The sequence below is a fragment of the Scyliorhinus canicula genome, chromosome 2, assembly GCF_902713615.1.
Source record: "Scyliorhinus canicula chromosome 2, sScyCan1.1, whole genome shotgun sequence".
Taxonomy (NCBI): Eukaryota; Metazoa; Chordata; class Chondrichthyes; order Carcharhiniformes; family Scyliorhinidae; genus Scyliorhinus; species Scyliorhinus canicula.
Window position 1 is genome coordinate 16,929,323 of NC_052147.1, and position 20,916 is coordinate 16,950,238.

Genomic DNA, 20,916 nt, shown 5'->3' on the forward strand with positions numbered 1-20,916 from the left:
TGCGTGCTTTACCTAGGTTCTTTTTGTGTATTTGAGAGAGGTTCTCCCACCAAGTATGACCTATACTCCCGGGACCTGTCTCCTCATTTGCACAAAACTCTTTCCAAAGGGGCCATCCCTTTCCTTGTAAATATTTGCGGAGTTCCAGCTCCCACGTGGGACACTGACCTACCCTGCTACTGTTGCTGGTCGCTGCGACCACAAACTTTTCTGGATCCATCAGACGTTCCATTGCCTGCATGGCCATTTCCTCTGACTCTCTTTGTAAAATTTGGAACAGGGGGTTGTTGGGGTTGTGTTTCAGGAAACGGGTACGGCTTACGCTATTTTCCGATCACAAAACTACCGAAAGTTTGTCGCAACAAAAAGCTTTCAGTTTTACCTTACAGCCCTGTTAGTACGCATGCACTAAACACACTTCCGAATTACGCTTATTATTTTGAACACCTTGAATACTTGTGATCTCTTTCTTTCTCTGCAATTTGGAGTTCTAATTCAAATTTCAGGGTCCTGGACGGTGTGGGGTTTCCACTTACAACCGTGTCCCGTCAGGAAGTCGCCACTAAATGTTGGGCGTTTTACTATGGGCGTAAAACGCGTTTATTGGAGTGTATTAACACGCCTCCGTATTCGACGTGTGCTTAACACTACTAGGCTCTGTTGTATGTAATTATTCAGCTCTGGGAGTCGCCAGTTGCCGTATAGACAACGTCACAAGTATTCCAAGGTCAAGTTCAAAGTAATAAAGACGATACACCGATTAGTAAGGTTCAAACGATCAATATTTATTATACAGTTATAATAAATACTCATGCACACACTAAGAGACTAAGCTATAACTAAACTTAAGTGAACAGAATACTTATCTAACAGGAACAGGCAAGGTCAGAGAACGAGGCCTTCGTCCTGGTCTTGTACTGCAGCCTTCAGCAAGCGTTCTGGTACTGGGGGTCTAGTGGGCTTGGATCGCGTAGCGAGCGTTGAACTTACGGTTTCGGCGGCTGGTGCTCAACGGCTGGAGTCAGGATGCAAGATGTCAGTCAGAGCCGGAGCATGGGTTTAACAGACCGGGCTCTGTGGGGAATTTGCCTTTATACCCCTCTCTAATGTCCTTGCCCCCTTCTAGGCGGGCTCTACCTTTCGGTACCGATTGGAGCGTTTCCAAACGGTTACCTTCGAAATCCTCCAAGGCGGGGGCTTCCCTCGATGTTGGGGGGTGGTTTCGATATTCGTTACTCTGGTGCCATCCTGCCTGCACAACCAATTAAGTGTTACATTGAGATGGAAATGTTGCCATTGTTTGTGCCTGGATCTGGGCTGCCTCATCAGAATGTTAAGCGCTTTGCCATTAACACCTTTGGCTTGGAGATCTTGCACCTGGCCAGAAAACTGGTTTGCTGCTTGCAAAATGCTAATTAGTTGAGAGCAGGCTGTCTGTTCTCACTAAACAGGCTTTTCCTTCTGTCTTCCATTTTAGTTTGGCTCAGTGTCCATTTTGCGTGGCCAGCATGGCTACAGAGGCCCGGAGCAGCTGAAAGGTTAAACAGGGCTGAGAGAAATCTTGTCTCGTCACAGCATGCCCAACTACTCCTCAGCAAGTAAACTTCCAGAAACCCAAGGCTCAGGGGTGAGTGAGTGTGTGCTGGTTGTGAAAGACTGTAGCAGTACACATCAGGGGAGGGCATTCAGGCGATGCACTCACACCGTTCAATGGTGTGTGGCGCACGACATGATGATGCCATTTCAGAGGGGGCGGAGAATACAAAACCTGCTTCAAAAAGGCTCCGCCCCCAATTTCGGCATCAGAAGGAATTCGGCATCAGAAGGAATCGGCGTTCGGAATGGTGAATCCCACCCTGTGCGTGTGCGAAAGAACCATGAGACTGAGAGTGAGCTGACACACACACCCTCCCACACCATATCCCCCACATACCATACACACACACCTCAGTGCAGGGACATGTACACAATGCCTTCCCGCTCCTCCTCCTCTCCCCAAAAACATATCCGCACACAGGGCCAAGTGGGAAGGAAACGCCAAGCTAAACTGCAACTCACTTCCGACCCTTTTCTACGAAATGCATCACGGCCAGCTCAGACTGTGTGCCATCAGTGGCGAATACATGGTCGGTGTTAGTTAAAGCCAGCTCGCTAGCTTGGCCCTAGTGCTCCCTCCCTTCTCAGTAATCCAAACTTGGGGTCTGCTCTGCCTTTCTCTCTGTCGCCCTTCTTGTAAGCGAAAAGGCAAAAAAAAGTTTGTTAGCTCTACTGCTTGGCACTATTTTTAAACATCATTTTTACCCATTATTTTTTTTTTAAACAATCACTTCATTACTTTGACATTGCTGTTTATGTTTTGTTCATACCACAACCCTTATTTCTGAAATCCATGTTTAATGTTGCGGTGACTCAGATCTCAGGCAGTGGCTGCTGGGTTTCTTGCTGAAGGGGAATGAGAGGCTCACAGGAAGTCTCATCGCTTTTCGGAGGACGGTTTAAGGGGTTATTTTTGGTATAACAGAAATGGGAAGTGTTGAAAATGCTCAGCACGCCTGGTGGTTTCTGTGCAGAAAGAAACCTAGGTCGGTGATCCTTTATCAGCACTGACTCAAGTTTCTCTCTCCACAGATGCTGCCAGGCGCTGCTCAGTATTTCCAGTGTATATTTCAAATTTCGAGCCTTTGCAGTACTTTGTTGTCCTATTATATACTCCGTGGGAGGCATTTGTAATTTGGCTAGTTTCAATTTAAAAGGAGAAAATATTTATCACTCAACACCAAGTGTGATATTTCTGATCACCTGAGAATTGGAAATATAACATTATTGAAGGTGAATTGGTTCATGCTCATTTACTGGAAGGTTTTGCCATTTTTAAGCTTGGAAGTGAAACCAGGAATCAATCAGCATTGGAATATGTTACCGTTAGTTCAAGATATTCCTATGTAGGAATAGGACTGTTGTTTGTGGTGCAAGTCTTTCCGATGTGGCTGTCCAGATATTGCCTAGGCCAGATTCAAGGAAGAGGATCTGCTTGCATAAATGAACGAACAAATTGTGTGAATTTCTGAAGAAAATGTGGTTGCAAAGTGCATCATACTGAAACCTGATCTTTCGATGGGCTTCATATCTAGAGGCATAGAGTCCAAAATCTCCAGTTTTGCTAAACCTATATGAAAGGGTTTGACTGCATTGTGACTATGGTCAACTCTGGGCATCCAAAGGCTGTGAAGGAGAGGGGCAAAGGGCCCAGAAATTGGGGAATCACTGGGGTCCATTTCTCTCCTTTGCCATGGCGCTGAGGTCAGAGCTGGGTATTCTGTGGCAAGGGACACACACCCTGACTCCCCAAATCCTTTTATTACTTAAAAGTCAGCAAAGTGCATGGGAAAACCGCAGCCTCTAAGTTCCCCTCAAACTCACTCACGATTCTGACTTAGAAATGTAGTCGGCCCTTCGAATGCATTCAATGTCATGAAACCTCTGTATTTGGATGGCAGACACAAACTAAACTCATCGTGAAAGTTAGGGTTTGTCCATTTAAGGCTAAGGAAGAGTAAGATTTTGTTACTGCTGAACAACCTCAGACAAAAATAATTACTATAAGTGAGGAGCCTCAATCTTCCCTTTTTAATTGTTGAAATTTTGTTTTAAGTTTCAATGTTTAAAAACTCCCTCTTAATCTGATCTTTATTCTGCTTTCTGTTCCTGATGTTACAATAATTTAGTATTCTAGCTTTCACTTCTTGGATTAAACCAGAGGGCTGTTACTTAATATTCTCGAACCGAATTGGTCAAACTGACATAAGTTGCCTGCCCGGTTACACAAGTGCCAGGTGCTCTATAAAGGGCACTACGCCATTTCGATATCCCATTTACAGTAACCTGCTCATAGAAATTAGATACACAAGAGCAAGCCAAAGGTCAGAACAGCTGCAGTAAATTCTGGCCTACTGTCTTATCCAGTTTTGACACCTGAAAGTACAACACGTTACAACACTGAAGCGGCTCATGTCTCAGGAATATGACTTGATTAGATAGCATTCAGAAACAAGAAATCTGCTGTTGAGCCAAAGCTGACACCTAATGAAATACACACATGAACGCAGTGTGCCTATTTCAGTAACTTTTAAAACATATTTATATTAAAAACATGCCCGCATACAAAAACATCTCCAAGTCCTGTATATTTTACAATGTCTTAACAAGTGGTGTGGAAGCCAGCTTATCCAGAACTGGCTGGCAGTACTCCAGGAAGCATTAAAGAACAGTGTGAAGCATGCATTCAAAGAGTCTTTATTATTGCATACAAAACGATTTGCAATTTTACCACACGCTATTATGACAACCACTGTATGAGTGCAAAAAAAAAAAGCCTGTCTCGCCTGTTTCTTTGCAACATAAATTAAAAACACAATTGTTTATTTCTGTTGTGGTGCTTCCTTTCTGCTTCCAACACCGGTTGACAATTCCCACTCCCTTACACGCCGACACATTCTTTTAGCGGAACAAAGCTTCTGTTTCTGAAACACAACATGTTGCTGAGGGAGCAAGCATGGTTTCAGTGTCTGCAGCACAGGACAGATCGAGTGCAAGAGGTCACGAAAGGGGTGGAAAATTCCACTCGTCAGCTGCCTTGTGGTGAGGAAACCGTACAAACCCAGCGAGGTGGCAAAACAAAAAAACTGATCTGAGCACTTTTCCCCAGATTGGACCTTTATTTTCTTGCTGCGTGTGTTTATAAATTCTGTACTTTTCACTATTAACTAGCTTCTCATCTGCAAAGCTTTTTCTTGCTTGTTTTTTTTTTCCTTCCAGTACTTCCTCCATCTTAAGGCACTTGCCGTAACTTTTTAACATGGGGTGTGGTGTAGAATGGGTGTTACTCGATCGACCAACCATTCCACACCCTGCCCGATTTTCCTTCGCCTTGAGGTCAAAAATATGTTTCTTATCAGTTTTTCTAACACCAACCCACTGTGTCAGAGGTAAAAGTAACAGAAAATGCTGGAAATAATCAGCAGACCAGGCAGCATCAGAAGCTCTGACGAAAAGTGATTAACCTGAAACGTTAACTCCTGTTTCTCCTGCTCCACAGTATCTGCCCGACCTGCTGAGTGAATCCAGCGTTTTGCTTTTAGTTCAGATTTCCACCATCTGCAGTATTTTGCTTCTGCGTTGGTGCTTCAAAGTGGTTTGGTCTGTAGCTTACCGGATATCTCAAAAGTGATCATGCATTGTTTAAGCGTTGGTGTCTGCGTAACACATATCAGGATGTTCTAATAATTTTCTGTCATTTCTAAATATGTACAGCTTTCCTGAATTTGCAAAGAATAGGAGCAGTGGGATCAATATTCAATACTCCACGTGACATTTTATTGATACCACTTCATATCAGATCATTAGTGTCATTGCCATGGCAGCATTAAATACTTTACAGGTACATTTGCTTTTATCATTAATGTTTTAGGTCCAACCACAGAAGCCATTCTCAGAGTCGACCTGGTATTTGTACCTTTTCAGACATTCCTTGAAATCTACACGTTTGACTAAGATTTTGTCCATCTGTCCTAATATTGCCTTTACATGGCTGGCATAGAATTCTGTTTGACTCCTGTGAAATGCCTTGCGATGTTTTAGTATATTTAAAGGAGTTAAATAAATGCAGGCTGTTGTATCATACACCACTAGGTGACACTCAAGTGACAGGAAAAACTACAGGCTGGTTAGACAGCTGCTGGCCAGCAGTGAATAAAGGACAAGGGCCAGTTTCAGAGGCAATAACGGCAAAGTTGGGGAGTCAGAGAGAAAAGAGGGCATTTTTAAAAATTGCAACAAAAAAGGTTTCAAAACGTGGTCAAGTGATAAGGTTTATGGAAAACACGGGCAGAAATGTGTTTAATCAAATTGAGACCTGTAAATATAAAAATGCTATTCACCATTCTGTTAATCCCAGAAACAATAAAATTACATACAAGCCAGGAGCAGGTTGCTGCTCTGTATTAGTCTATAACCAGATCTTCCAACTATCTGAGAATAGGCAATAGTGGCATAGATAATAAAAATAAAGAACCCTTTCCCACAACAGTGCTTCCTTTGTGATGAAGACAGCTGATGTCAAGATAGCGATCCAAGCTTCACATTCTTCTCTCTGGACAGACTGGCATCATGCAGATTTCAGACAATGGTCCAGCCATATTGGACAAGTCAGCTCACAACCTATTTTGCAACTGGACATCAAAGGCAAATTGTAAAAGTGACAAATTAAAAAGGTATTCACACCAATTTACTTTTTCCTACATTATGCATTTTTTTGCAGAGCATATCAGACAATGTTGGAGAAAGGTGAAATAGCTGAGAGGAAATGTTTCTTGGTCTCTGCACCAGTATCAGGCTCAGGATGTTGTGAAACTTCTGCTGCAGTCAGTTGATTCTGTGTACATGACAGAACGAGTCACTAACGGAATATAGGAAGCAAGCGGTCACAAGATTGAACAGGCTCCATCCAGCACACAAGTAGAGACGAGAGAAGTTGGGATTGTTTTTTAAAGAACAGAGTAGGTTTTGGGGAGATTTAATAGATCAAAATTATGAGGGGTTTTGAGAGAGTAAATTGGTGGAAACTAGTTCCACTAGTAAGAGGGTCGGTAACCAGAGGGCACAGCTTTAAGGTAATTGACAAAAGAGCCAGAGGGGCACAATGAGGTTAACTGTTTCCTTGCAGTGAGTTGCTAAGAATTGGAATGCACTGCCTGACAGGGTGAAAGCTGATTGAATGATAATTTTCAAAACATTTGAAAATTAAAAGGTTTTCCACAGGGTTCTAATTGGAGCTAGCTGAGATGTGTCAAACCAAACTACAAAGATCAAGTGTGGCTGGTATGGATCATTTTACTTGTGCTTGAGCGCCAAGTAGGGAAAAATGCTGATACATGGTCAAGCAGTTGGAGATGGGCCCAAATTCAACAGTGGGTCATTTCCACCTGTACTAAGTTAAGTCTCCAAGAAGCGCATGGGCACCATACTAGATTTTTCTCTCCAGATAGGAGAAAATACATATACTGTCCCTGGGGCCGGGGGTTGGGGGGGGGGGGGGGGGGGGGGGGGGGGGGGGGGGGGGGGGGGGGGGGGGGGGGGGGGGGGGGGGGGGGGGGGGGGGGGGGGGGGGGTTAATTCCTTCACTGTCTCCCAAGGATATCATGTTAAGAAAAGGAAACATTTATACAACTCTTGCTATTACTATCACATTTTGTTTCAAAACACTTGGCACTATCGCAATACAAAGCATAAATAACGCAGCTCCAGTGTTCTGTTAACATTTGTTCTCTTTGCAATTTTCAACAAGGCTACAAGGTCACACCATTTTGTTTTGAGCTTAGCTGCACCTTCTCCAGGCCAGTCCAGCATTAGTCAGCGGATTTCTGAAATAGAAGACAGGGGACAAACCGCTGCGCAGGGCATCTCACTTTAGAGTTTGATGGAAAAGGAACTCCCGCATGAGCATCCATGTTCCGCCCGTGGATTGTATATCACTTGAAATGAGCTACGGATTAGCTCCTCGCTGTAATCCACCGTCCCTCCTTTCAAGTACTCCAGACTGTCAGAGTCAACGACAAGGCAAACTCCATCCTGTTCGAAGACCCTTGTTTGCAAAGACAACAATACAATTAACATACAGAGTATAAAAATTGATATATTTAAGATATTCATGCTAGACTAATTTATAATTATTCCGTTCTTGCTGGAAGTAAATTAACAACCACGAACTCTGATGTTTCAAATTTCATGCATTTTGGGAGTTTGGGCTCTCATTTTGGATAACTGCAATATAACCCACAGTGCATCACTGGTAAAGTAATGCGCCTTTTTAGATTAAGCCATATTTAAACAGAGTTGTTGTAGCACCAAGAGGAGTTAGAGAGAGATTTTCTCCTCCAAACCTCAATGCTATAAATTCCATTTTGTTTGCCAGCTCCCTTTATTGAATCTACCATGATTGAAAACATTTTTTGTAACGTGTGCTTTATCCGCTGCTGGCCAGGAGACGATAAGTATGATCGGAGGACAACATCACACACTTCCCCTTCTCGGCAGCGATAAAACAGTGCAGAAATCTGGAGCGGCACACCCTTGGTGGACCAGGATAGTGATTTAAAAATATAGAAACTGGGTTTGGGTCATGAGCAGACTTCAAAGTACACTGTTAGAAGGGAAGGTGAGAAAAGGAGCACTCAAACATTCAGGGTAAGAATCTAATGTTGAGAATTAAGGATTGAAATTAGCCCATTGAACTGATTTTGAAGTGTTGGCAATTTCTCATCAATGAGGTTTAACATTCTTTAAAAGTTTGAAATTTAGAGTATTGTTAAATTAAAGTTGCATCTCCCCCCCCCCCCCCCCCCCCCCCCCCGGTGGACTGCACTAGCTGGCCTACCAGCCAGGTCCCGCCATGTGGGACCATGCCCAATACACGCTGGCGGGACTGGCCAGAAACCGACAGCCGCTCGGCCCATCGGGTGCCAGAGGATTGCCGGGGGGCCGCTGCCAATGGCCCCCAACCGACGCGGCCTGATCCCCGCACCCTCCCGAAAATCGGCACCGGAGAACCCGCCCTGTTTCTTTCTCAGAATGAATTCAAACGAATGGCTTATGGATTCCAAAATCACACTGACTGCCTCTAATACCTTATGTGCTCTTTGGATGAGGACTGAAAGTGTTCCATCAAATACTCTAGGCATGACTGCTATTCAACTTACTTCAGAACCACCACCTGCTTAATAATCAAGCAACTGAGAGATAGTACAAGCACAAGTGTGCCTGCTTTCACTGTAATAAAAGGTTTCAAGGTACTTGACATGAATACTGGAAAAATTGACATTGAGCTGCATTTGGAGACAATAGGACAAGTGACCACCCCGCTCCATCCCACCCAGCACGTCCCTGACTCTGGTCACCCTAGCGGCACAAGCCCTTTCTTCCATCAACCATCTACATCCATATTGTTGGTGGTGTGAAATCATGAGCAGCTAAATTAGCATGAGTAGCTAAAATTGAGGTGCCAGAACTGGAAGAATGCAGATATCTGGAAGAGTTGTTGGCAGCAGAAGGTTACAGAGATAGAGAGAGGTAACGAATTGGAAGAATTTGAAAATTAGGTTGAGAATTTTTAAATTGAAGCATACTTAACTAGGAGCCAATGTAAGTCAGCGAGCATGACCAGGTGTGAATGAGGTCATGGCAGCAAAGTTTTGATTAATTTCAAGTTTCTGGAGGGACAATTAGAGGTGGATGCCAGAGAAACCTGACAATTTGGAGAGTGTGGAGGGATCGAGAGAGGTTGTGGTGAGGTAAAGCTTAGTGTTATCAGCGTAAATATGGAAACTGAGCCTGTGCTTTTGGATTTTTAAAATAAGTTTAGAGTACCCAATTAAATTTTTTCTAATCAAGTGGCAATTTAGCGTGGCCAATTCACCTACCCTGCACATTTTTGGGTTGTGGGGGTGAAACCCACGCAGACACGGGGAGAAAGTGCAAACTCCACATGGACAGTGACCCGGGGCCAGGATCGAACCCAGGTCCTCGGCACCGTGAGGCAGCAGTGCTAACCATTGTGTCACTGTGGTGCCCGGCTGTGCTTTTGGACGATGTCACTGAGGGACAGTAAGTAGAAGCGAAGTAAAAAAGGACCCCAAAAATAGTTCCTTGGGAAACGCCAGAGGTAACAGTGTACAAATGGGGAAAAAGCTCCACTGCAGGCTTACAAATGGATAGATAGGAGTGGACCCAGGTGGATGACAGTGGAGATGTGTTGTAGGAGGATGACGTGGTCAACCGTGTCAAAGACTGCAAACAGATTGAGGAAGACATGGAAGGATAATGTTAATCTTGATTAAAGAAACATACTTTCCAAAGGGAAAACAATCATTATAGGTAGATAAACAAAGATGCCAGACTGACAGTGTGGCTTTTTAAGAGCATCCACAACCATGGGACAAGCAGACGACAAGCTAGCATCCCAGATCTGTACAGTGCCTCCCATAGAGAAGGTTATAACTAAAATAGAGAGTTGAACCGATTAGGGGAGGCAGTGGCGTCTTGGTATTTGTCACTGGACAACTAATCCAGAAGACCCAGGGTGGGGACCTGGGTTCAAATCTCACCATGGCAGACGGTGAAATTTGAATTCAATTAAATCTGGAATTAAATGTTTAATGATGACCATTGTTGATTGCTGTAAAAACGAATGTCCTTTAGGGAAGGAAATCTGCCATCGTTACCTGGTCTGGCCTAGTTGTGACTCCAGACCCACAGCAATCTGATTGACTCTTAACTGCCCTCATGCTGGCCAGCAGCGGCGCCCACATCCCATGAATGAATTTTAAAAACTCACGTTTGCAGGTTATTGTCTGCCCTGGAGAATGCTTTTGCATGTGATGTTACTACAGCACTGAGCAAAAAAACATGCATCACCAGTGAACAAATCTCACTCGGGCTTTTTGTTTTTACCTGTCATCTGCCTCTATTGTTTTATCCATGGTGAATTTGTATTGGAATCCTGAGCAGCCACCTCCTTCCACTTGTACCCTCAGGAACTCGTCCTTTCCCAAAATCTGTTTTAGGCGCTGAAACAGAGATTTTTTAAAAAGGACTTTAAAAATGTAACGATTTATAAACTTCATTAAAAATTGCTCTAAAAGATATCTCCAAGCCATGACATTTCTTGCTATTTGACTATGGATTACATCACATTACAGTGTGGGAAATTGCTTGTGCTGTGGTTTGAGTCACTGCCTGGGACCAACAGAAAGAAAGCCATCTCATCCACTTTCATCGTGAAGGTTAATGAATTTTGGATGGGGTCACAAACAAGTTAGCAAGCATGAGACACAGCATAAAGCTGCTCATAATTCAGAACTAATTGGTAATGTCGCAGAGGGATACGACAAGCACGAAATGTTACACTGGCAAGGGGAGGGTTGTTAGTCTGAATCAATCTGGCAGATTGATTTCCCCACTCATTAACAATATGAGAGTTAGGAACTTCAGATTGGAATCCCCTACACTTCCTAAAGCAGCCCAATGCAAATTATAACAGCGGCAGCAATTAATGGACTAGGTATTATGAATCAGATCTAGAATTGTCTGATTTTAGCTCAGCTCTACTAGATATGAAGCCAAATAATTTTTACCAACATTAGAGGTCTCAACCAGACCCCACTGTTTTATTCTCTTTACCTTAACACAGCTCTCACTGATGAACACAACTTCCTGAGGTGCGCCATTCTTTGATTCCGTTTCTTGACCAGCTGTGAAGCACCTTCCTCCAGTTGCTCGCAAAGCTAGCAATTCCCGGGGGGCCAGGATGCGAATTTTGTCAGCCAATAATACAGGACGGCTCTGTAAAGAAATGGTCAAACATGGCACCCTGTTAAAAATTTAAAAATAAAGCAAAAAAACGTCAGTTTGCAGAAAAGAGTGAAAACTGAGACACTTAGTTTGTGTACATGACAGAATAAGGATAAAACAACAATGCTACAAACAATGACTACACTTCAGAAATACTTCATTGGTTGTCGGGTGCTTTGAAATATCCGGTGGTCACGAAAGACACCTTCAATGCAAGTCTTTCTCTAAGTTCAACACAACTATTAATTATCTTAACACTGTCATAATCAGAGGGTTTGTCACATTTAGAATTTAATACCGAGAGAGAAGAATTAATAACAGGTGCCGATAGCAAAATTCGCCAGGTTGCTGAAGCCAAGTCAAATTCCAACACACATCCAATTAGAAGAATCCAATCCAAATTCTTTTTAACACTGACACTGGCATTCAGCATGTCAGAGCTGCTGTGTCTCATGCTTGCCAACTTGTCGGTGATCCCATCCAAACGTCATTAACCTTCATGATGAAATGGATGAGATGGCTTTTCTGAGTTTGGGGTACAACTCATTGTAGGGAATGAGGAAGAAGCTTCATTTCCTCATTCAACTGAAACAGTACCGGATCTGGGCTTAGAATCATAGAATCCCTACAGTGCAGGAGACCATTCGGCCCATCATGTGGCTGAAGTTTCTCATCCCTGGAACCAATCTCGTGAATATTTTCGGCATCTCCTATAATGCATTTGTGCCCTTCCTAAAGTGTGATGCTCTTGTCATTTGAGAATACCTTTATGAAATGGGTGTGTATATAAATATCTGTAGTGAGAGTACCTTTCAGAAATGGGTGTTTATTACTGCAGTGATGTCAGAGAGTGGATGGAGCTGGGCTGTCTGTCAGCTTTTTACTTTTGTTTTAGGCTGTTTGCTGCAGGGTGTGTTTTAGTTTCGTTTTCAGAGCTGGATAGCAAGGGGTATTAGTCTATCTCTCTCTCTGTAATCTAAAAACTGTAAATCGATCCTTTGGTGATTTAAAACTAACAACTGCTCTCAGTAGTGACTTTAACCTGATGTGCTTCTGTTTAAAGGTTTTTTTTCAAAAAGTGTTCTGGACGTTAAAAGGACAACTTAAGGATTACTTAGTGTTGTATTATTTGGGGGTTGTATTTGAATTAATGGTTGCTAAGATGTTCACTGTATGTTTTAAAAAGGTTAACTTGAGTGCATATAGAATAAACATTGTTTTGCTTTAAAAATACTTTTCCATTTCTGCTGTACCACTCCTGTAGAGTGGGCCGTGTGCTCCCCATACCACAATCTATTAAAAGTTGTGGGTCAGGTGAACTCCATGATACGCTTTGGGGTTCTCTAAACCCTGGCCCATAACACTCTGAACTGGTAAAACTCCAGTCAAGGTTGAACCGTGTTCAATACAGGTTTATCATAACATCCTTAATTTTGCCCAGGATCTGGTATACTTCATTAACTGTTCTACCTAATAATAATAATCTTTATTGTCAAAAGTAGGCTTACATTAAAACTGCAATGAAGTTACTGTGAAAACCCCTAGTCGCCACACTCCGGCACCTGTTTGGGTGCAGAGGGAGAATTCAGAATGTCCAATTCACCTTACAAGCACGTCTTTCGGGACTTGTGGAAGGAAACCGGAGCACCCGGAGGAAGCCCACGCAGTCACGGGGAGAACGTGCAGACTCCACAGGCAGTGACCCAAGCTGGGAATAGAACTTCGGACTCTGGAGCTGTGAAGCAACAGTGCTACCCACTGTGCTCCCGTGGTCAAGGTTCTTCTGCTCCGGGACTGAACTCCCTTTAGAATTATAGTGTTCAATTCTGGTCGCCACACTACCAGGAAGTCATGGACGCTTTGGAGAGGATACAGAAGAGGTTTACCAGGATGTTGCCTGGTATGGAGGGCATTAGCTATGAGGAGAGATTGGATAAACTCGGTTTGTTCGATACAGGTTTATCATAACATCCAATGGAGGTTGAAGGGCGACCTGATAGAATTCTACAAGATTATGGGGGCATGGACAGTGGATAGTCAGAAGCTTTTTCTCAGTGTGGAAGAGTCAATTACTAGGGGACATAGGTTTAAGGTGCAAGGGGCAAAGTTTAGAGGAGATGGTTTTTTTGTTCACAGAGAGTAGTGGGTGCCTGGAATCCGCTGCCAGGGGAAGTAGTGGAAGCAGGTTCGATAGTGACTTATAAGGGGCATCTTGACAAATACATGACTAGGATGGGAATAGAGGGACACGGACCCTGGAAGTGCAGGTTTTAGGTTAGACGGGCAGCATGGTTGGCGCATGCTTGGAGGGCAGAAGGGCCTGTTCCTGTGCTGTATTTTTCTTTGTTCTATTAATCCCGGGATACTTCAGGAACCTGGTGAATTTTCTGCACCTACCATTAATTCTGCTCCCTCAGTATTAAATCCTAAACATCACAAACCCTTGGATTATGACAGCATTTCAATATTAAAAGAATCAATAGTTATGTTGAATCATTGGATAAGGATAAGTTATTCCAGCTCAGTATTCAACCTTGATGCCTTGCTCATCTTATCATGTAAGTCAGGGGTGAATAAAGAAAAATTTGCATTCTGCTCAGCAGGCAAGGTTGGTTCAAAGTTAGAACAGAAAATGACAGAAATATTAAGCAGGTCAGGCAACATCTGATCAAGAGGGATTAACCTGAAATGTTAACTTTGTTTCTCTCTCCAAAGATGCTGCCAGACCCGCGCTGAGTTTTTGCAGCAGTTTCTGTTTGTATTATGAAAAGTGCAGTCACTCTGGACGGGACTTTCTGTCCCTCGCAGTGCTTTTGGCAGTGGATGCAGATCGCCATCTGCCGGTGGGAGTGATCGTCCGACCCCCCACAGTATCTATGGCGTTTTGTGTGGATCATCTATCCCGTCGCTGTGAACCCGCCTCGGGGGTTGCCTTCATTGTGACTGAAAAATCATGCTGACGGAAAGGGCCGGAAAATCCCACCCTAGGTCTTGTAGGTAGCAGTCACATTCATCCCAGATGGAACAAACAGCAATGAGATAATGTCCAATTAATCGATTTTGGTTATGGGGCAAAAGATCAACCTTGGTTCAGACGAGAAGAACTCCCCTGCTCTCAAATATTATTCTACATCCACCTGAAGCACATTGGATCGTGTCTGAAAGTCAATATTATAGTGAAATACAATCATATGAAGAGATCCTGCAGGCTAAAAGAACCTGCATTATACAGTCCTAAATTAGCAAATGTGATCGATTTATGATCACTCTGCCAACACGACTCGTTTCAGGATTAATTTGTGATGTCCCTTGGGGTAATAGAATATTAAAATTAATCTGATCAACGGGTATTTACTAGATTCTCATGGAAACCATATGGATATGAAATAAATATCACAAATTCCAGGCTCCAACATATGCCCCTTACAATCTACTGATATTAAATACATGTAACCCAAGGAAGGGTGTGTTTGCTCAGCTTGAACCATTAGGATGCAAAAGATAGCAGCAAATAATCAAATTTAAAAATTAACAACTAAGGATTCTGCAGGACCAAGAATTACTTCTGTTGCCCTTTAACACAATGTGGTCACTCCCGTTGCTTTATGTTTCACTATCAACACTGTTCGGAACATTCTGTTTTCTAGTAAACGGCAACATTTCAACTCTCAAAAAGGTAGAGTAACTGAAAAATGAAGACAAATCCAGGGACATATGGCCTTACAACTTACGTCACTGAAACAAATGATCTGTTTGTTATCTTGCTGTGTGCAGACTGGTTGCCGCATTCGCGACATCACAAGAGTGACCATACCTCAAAGAACACGTCATTAGTTATCAAGGCCTTTGGGACATCCTACGTTTGCGAAAGGCACTATAGCAAGTTTGTTCATTTCAAAAACTTTTAATTTTAATGCCATTTTGTTGGGAATGAAGATTATGCAGCACAATAGTTTGCATCTTGAAACAAAATGTTTTGACGATAGAGTTTTGCTGATTTAATAAAGCAGTTAATTGTGTCGTAATAAACGAATAACCCAATTTAAATCACCCCTGTAATAATGAGGTTTATATGTCATACATCTGTGATGTCCACTTCAAAATACTCGTCAGCAATTGTCTAAGTTATTACAATCACAAAGGGCATCCATCTTATGGGAGTTCCATTTTTAAAATCATTCCTGAGATGTGAGCCGCTGGTAAAGCTCAGCATTTACTGCCCATCCCTAAGTGACCGCGAGGAGGTGGCCGCGCCGACCAATACTTTCATGGACATATGCCTCTGTGATGGGCAGATTGTCAATGATGAAGTCAAGTAGGTTTTCTTTCTTGTTGGTTCCCTTAACACCTGCTGTAATGCTATTCTGATAGCTATGGAAGGGCTCTGTCAGCAGTGATGCTATGGAGCCAGTCTGGTGATGGACACTCAAGTCCAAACCCAGAATCTAATATGCCCTGTAAGAAGTCTTACAACACCAGGTTAAAGTCAACATGTTTGTTTCAAACACTAGCTTTCGGAGCAGTGCTCCGAAAGCTAGTGTTTGAAACAAACATGTTGGACTTTAACCTGGTGTTGTAAGACTTCTTACTGTGCTCACCCCAGTCCAACGCTGGCATCTCCACATCATGGCTAATACGTCCTGGCTACCTTCAGTGCTTCTTCAAAATGCTGTTCAGTATGGTGATTCATCAGTTGAGGCAAGGTGGTAGGTTTAAATCAACAGGAAAGTTTCCTTGCACATTATTTATCTGATGCCATGAGACTTTATGGGTAGTCAATGCTGAGGTTCCCTCCGGAACTATATGGCACTGTGCCACCACCTCTGTTCGATACTGTCCGAACAATAGGACAGGACACATCCAGGGATGGTGGTAGAGTCGTCTGGGGCATGGACTGTATGATGAGCATGAGTAACCATGTCAGGCTGTTGTCTGTGACGCAGCTTTCCTTTTTTAAAAATAAATTTAGAGTAACCAATTTTTTTTTTCCCAATTAAGGGGCAATTTAGTGTGGCCAATTCACCTAACCTGCACATCTTTGGGTTGTGGGGGTGAAATCCACGCAGACATGGGGAGAATGTGAAAACTCCACACGGACAGTGACCCAGGGCCGGGATTTGAACCCGACCGAGGACCCAGGGTCCTCGGCGCCGCAGTCCCAGTACTAACCACTGCCACATCCGACACCTGTCAGACAGCTTTCCTAATGTTGGCACAAATTCACAGATGTTCAGGAGAAGAATTTTGCTGGGTTGACTTGTTCGTGATGCCTACATCAATGGTAGATGGTCTGTCTGGTGTTATTCTTGCTTAATCTTTCTGTACTGGTTTTGAAACAGGTAGGTCCCATTTTAGAGGACAGTTAAGAGTCAACCACATAGTTGTGGATCTGGAGTAACATGTAGGCCAGACCTGACAGCAGGTTTCAGACATTTCAAAGAACTTTACAGGCATTGAAGAGCTGTTTCATAGAATTTACAGTTCAGAAGGAGGCCATTCGGCCCATCGAGGCTGCACCGGCTCTTGGAAAGAGCACCCTACCCAAGGTCAACACCTCCACCCCATCCCCATAACCCAGCAACCCCACCCAACACGAAGGGCAATTTTGAACACTAAAGGCAATTTATCATGGCCAATCCACCTAACCTGCACATCTTTGGACTGTGGGAGGAAACCGGAGCACCCGGAGGAAACTCACGCACACACGGGGAGGATGTGCAGACGCCGCACAGACAGCGACCCAAGCCAGAATCGAACCTGGGACCCTGGAGCTGTGAAGCGATTGTGCTATCCACAATGCTACCGTGCTGCCCTGTTGTAATGAAGGAAACAAAAAAAAGCCTCTTGATTCCACTAGCCTTTGTCCTCCACTTAAAATCAATATCATCTGGTATTTCTTAGAGCTTTTCTTTCTTCGTCCTCTAAATAAGCTACCCTGTGCAGTTTTTTTCTGCTATCTAATTTGAGTGTTGAAAGCTAGACTCTCCTTTCAAGGTCTCTTTTTAAAAATTATTCCTTGGGTACGTGCAACATTGGCAAGTTAGAACTTAGCGTTCACCCCCATGTCATGAGAAACTGCAGTGACATTTAAGCCAGTTTGGCCACGAACAGGACATTAATGATTTCTGGACGATCTGGCAGCTTTCATGGTCATTTCTGATGCTACACCACAAACAGGGTTTACTCAATTCCATTTCTCAACTTGCTAACATGGTGAGATTTGAAGTCATGCTTTCTGTATTATAATTGCTGGGCAACAGTAAGCATTACCCTAGGGGCTGGTTTAGCACAGTGGGCTAATTAGCTGGCTTGTAAAGCAGAACAAGGTCAGCAGCACGGGTTCAATTCCCGTACCAGCCTCCCCGAATAGGCGCCGGAATGTGGCGACTAGTGGCGTTTCACAGTAACTTAATTTGAAGCCTACTTGTGACAATAAGCGATTTTCATTTCTAACTCAATTTTCAGAGCTCAAAGCAGCAAAACTTTATCTTCCTGTCACCTCACAATGTTAAAAGGATTTTAAAATGCAAGTTTCACATTGGTTAGTCATCGTCTCTTAATTTACATGCCCTTGCTTCAATATTTTTTATCTTTGGTTATGTCCTGCCCTTTACCTCAGTTTTGCTGATAGAAAGAGAAGTGCTGACTAATCAGAAGTGGCAGAAATACTGATGTTTCAAACCCATAACCTTTCACTCAATAAAAATGCACTCAAGTACAAATTCCTGATTAGCAGGTTCACAGTGCAATGTCCGACAGATTTTTAAACTGAGTGTTAAGTTTTTAAAATTTCTGCACAATTGAGCAGCATAAAAAAGCAATACAGCAACCAGTAAAGACAGAATTGAGCGCAAGTGCAAATAAGAATGGGGTTTCCATATTCTCCCAACCCCACAGAGCATAACAACACCCTTAAGCTGCAGTGTGGTTTCACGTCCCACTTTACAATGTTAAAGGCTATGGGCTCGTGTACAGACCTCTATTGGAGTATAACTGGTGTGTTATCAAATCTGCTTTAAACAGTGTTCAAATTGCCCTTTGGCTCTCCTGACAACTTAACTGGAGTTAATTTAAATGTTTACTGCGTGCAAGAATAGAAGTAAGAAAGAATTCAAGTGGAGAGCTTTCTCAGTCAGAAATCCCGCTTATATCTTGCAGCTTGGTTGGAACAATAATTATAATATAAATGTACCAAAAAAGAGCCGTTTTAATTTTGAAGTGAATACTTGGAGCTTTCAAAATATTTCAGTCTTTTTCACTGTCTGGATATGCTGTATAGCGATATGTAAAGAATCAAATACAAACCTTCAGCAAATGCAACATCGAGCAACTGCAGTAAAAGTTCACATCCATGTTGTGCGTTGAAGGTCGAGTGATAAAACAAGGTCAAATCAAAGGGTATAAAAATGATCAATTCAATTATGTCACTGTCAAGGACATTTTTCAATTTCAGTGGCGACAATTTAGAATATCAAAGAACCCAACATATGTCATTTCTTTAGTCCCGATACATTTTGTGGCTTCCTATGCCAGTTGGTACAGGTAGACCGTGGCACTTTTCTGCCAATATCAATTTGCTCTCAGATTTATATATTTACATTTAGTGAACTTATAATGCTAAATCATTTTTAAAAAATGACAAGAGACCTCAGCTCAAGACCCCCAAACTTATTAAAATGTATTATTCATAATCATGCAATCATATCATGTATGAGAAATTACACTTATGCCATATACATAATTCCTAACACTTCCCACAAAGTTTTTTTGAAATAAGACCAAACTATTATCAAAGTTGCAGCAAGTAGGCACAATCAATGGTGACAACTGTGGGCAGACTAGACTAATCACACCAAGAGTTTAATGAAGTTTGCATGCCATTGGCTATACTGCAACACTGTGTCTAATCCACAATACAATGCCGATTGACTTCAAATTAGATAAACAGTTGCTCTCACACAGTGTGCTCAAATAAAACAAAGGTTCCTTGTGTGTTTGATAACAGGTGCATATAAAATGGGATCTGAAATCCTGGCTTGCTTCTCTTTTGCCAATGATAATAGCCTATTGAAAACTATAATGATGAATGGCATAAAAAATAAATTATATTTTTGTGACAAAAAACATTCACCCAGGACATTATGTAAATGGTGAATATCACAATTGTGCTGAGGCACCTCAACAGTGCAACTTATCATAGAATTCACAGTGCAGAAGGAGGCCATTCGGCCTGTCGAGTCTGCACCGGTCCTTGGAAAGTGCACCCTACTTAACCCCACACTTCCACTATATCCCTATAACCCTATCGAACGTTTTGGACATTAAGGGGCAATTTAATGGTCAATCCACCTAACCTGCACATCTTTGGACTGTGGGAGGAAACCGGAGCACCTGGAGGAAACCTGCACAGACATGGGGAGAATGTGCAAACTCCACAGTCACCAGAGGCCAGAATTGAACCCAGGAATTGAGAGAGCAGTGCTAACCACTGTGCCACCTTCACCTATGTCGCCAACATAAATTTCACTGCACTTGTCGTAATAACCGTCCTGAAATGTCTGTAATGTTCCTTTGACTGCATTGAAGCAATTAGAGTGTGATCCATGTAGATGAGTTGAACAACATTGCACTTTCTGTGATGGCCATTTGAAATGTTTGTGACGGTATTTTACAAATAATGTATATTTTGCAATCAATAAAGAATACAAAAAAAAGCAGAAAAAGATGTGGAGAAGTTTCAATTAGGTTAAGTTGCCTTTGGACTTCTATCACCCAGGAAAAATATTCCAAATTCCAGAAAATTATAGTTGTCTCAACTTGAAGCCTGTTTCCAATGACAGCCTTCATCCAAAAGAATGCCAATGTATTTTTCCAGTTACTATAGGGCCTGATGCATAATATAGGGGGTAGACAGGTGGATAAGAGGGGCAGCACGGTAGCACAGTGGTTAGCATAGTTGCTTCACAGCTCCTCGGTCCCAGGTTCAATTCCCGGATCAGGTCATTGTCTGTGCGGAGTCTGCACATTCTCCCTGTGTGCGCGTGGGTTTCCTCTGGGTGCTCCAGTTTCCTCCCACAGTCCAAAGATGTGCAGGTTAGGTGGATCAGCCATGGTAAATTGCCTATAGTGGCAAAAAAGGTTAGGTGGGGTTATAGGGATAGAGTGGAAGTGTGTGGTTAAGTAGGGTGCTCTTTCCAATGGCTGGCACAGACTCGATGGGCCAAATCGTCTCCTTCTGCATTGTAAATACTGAGTCCTTTGCTAACATGGCCACCCGTTTGCACCTAGGTCGCCATAAAGGACAAATAACTGACTCTTCAGTTACATTTGCTCACCTCCTCCAGCAAAGCCGAACCGCAGCTGACAAGAGGCCTTTCCTCAGCGGCCCGGTTGCTATCATCTTCCCCTCCCCCACTCCTCCAGGTTACCAGGACACCCGGGCCCCAAAAACAAACGGCGGCGGCGGCGGCGGCGGCGACGACGGCTCAAGCAAGGTTCCGCCCCCCTCCTCCT

General features: G+C 43.1%; 1 protein-coding gene across 3 annotated transcripts; it reads right to left on the bottom strand.

Annotated features, from left to right (window-relative positions):
* Nucleotides 1-4,272: 4,272 nt before the first annotated feature.
* Nucleotides 4,273-20,901, bottom strand: isca2 (iron-sulfur cluster assembly 2). Of its 3 annotated transcripts, none has more exons than XM_038774233.1 (5): nt 20,739-20,901; nt 11,233-11,422; nt 10,504-10,619; nt 7,464-7,639; nt 4,273-6,227 (listed from the first exon to the last, which is right to left on the bottom strand). In XM_038774233.1, exons 1-4 carry the CDS (start codon nt 20,801-20,803, stop codon nt 7,465-7,467), a joined length of 546 nt encoding a protein of 181 aa, XP_038630161.1. In that variant the 5' UTR covers nt 20,804-20,901; the 3' UTR covers nt 4,273-6,227; nt 7,464. The 3 variants fall into 3 exon arrangements, with proteins under 3 accessions (XP_038630161.1, XP_038630169.1, XP_038630154.1); XM_038774241.1 differs by lacking the exon at nt 4,273-6,227 and adding an exon at nt 18,709-18,733 and having other exon boundaries at nt 7,300-7,639; nt 11,233-11,394; nt 20,739-20,890; XM_038774226.1 differs by lacking the exon at nt 4,273-6,227 and having other exon boundaries at nt 7,300-7,639; nt 20,739-20,900.
* Nucleotides 20,902-20,916: the final 15 nt, after the last annotated feature.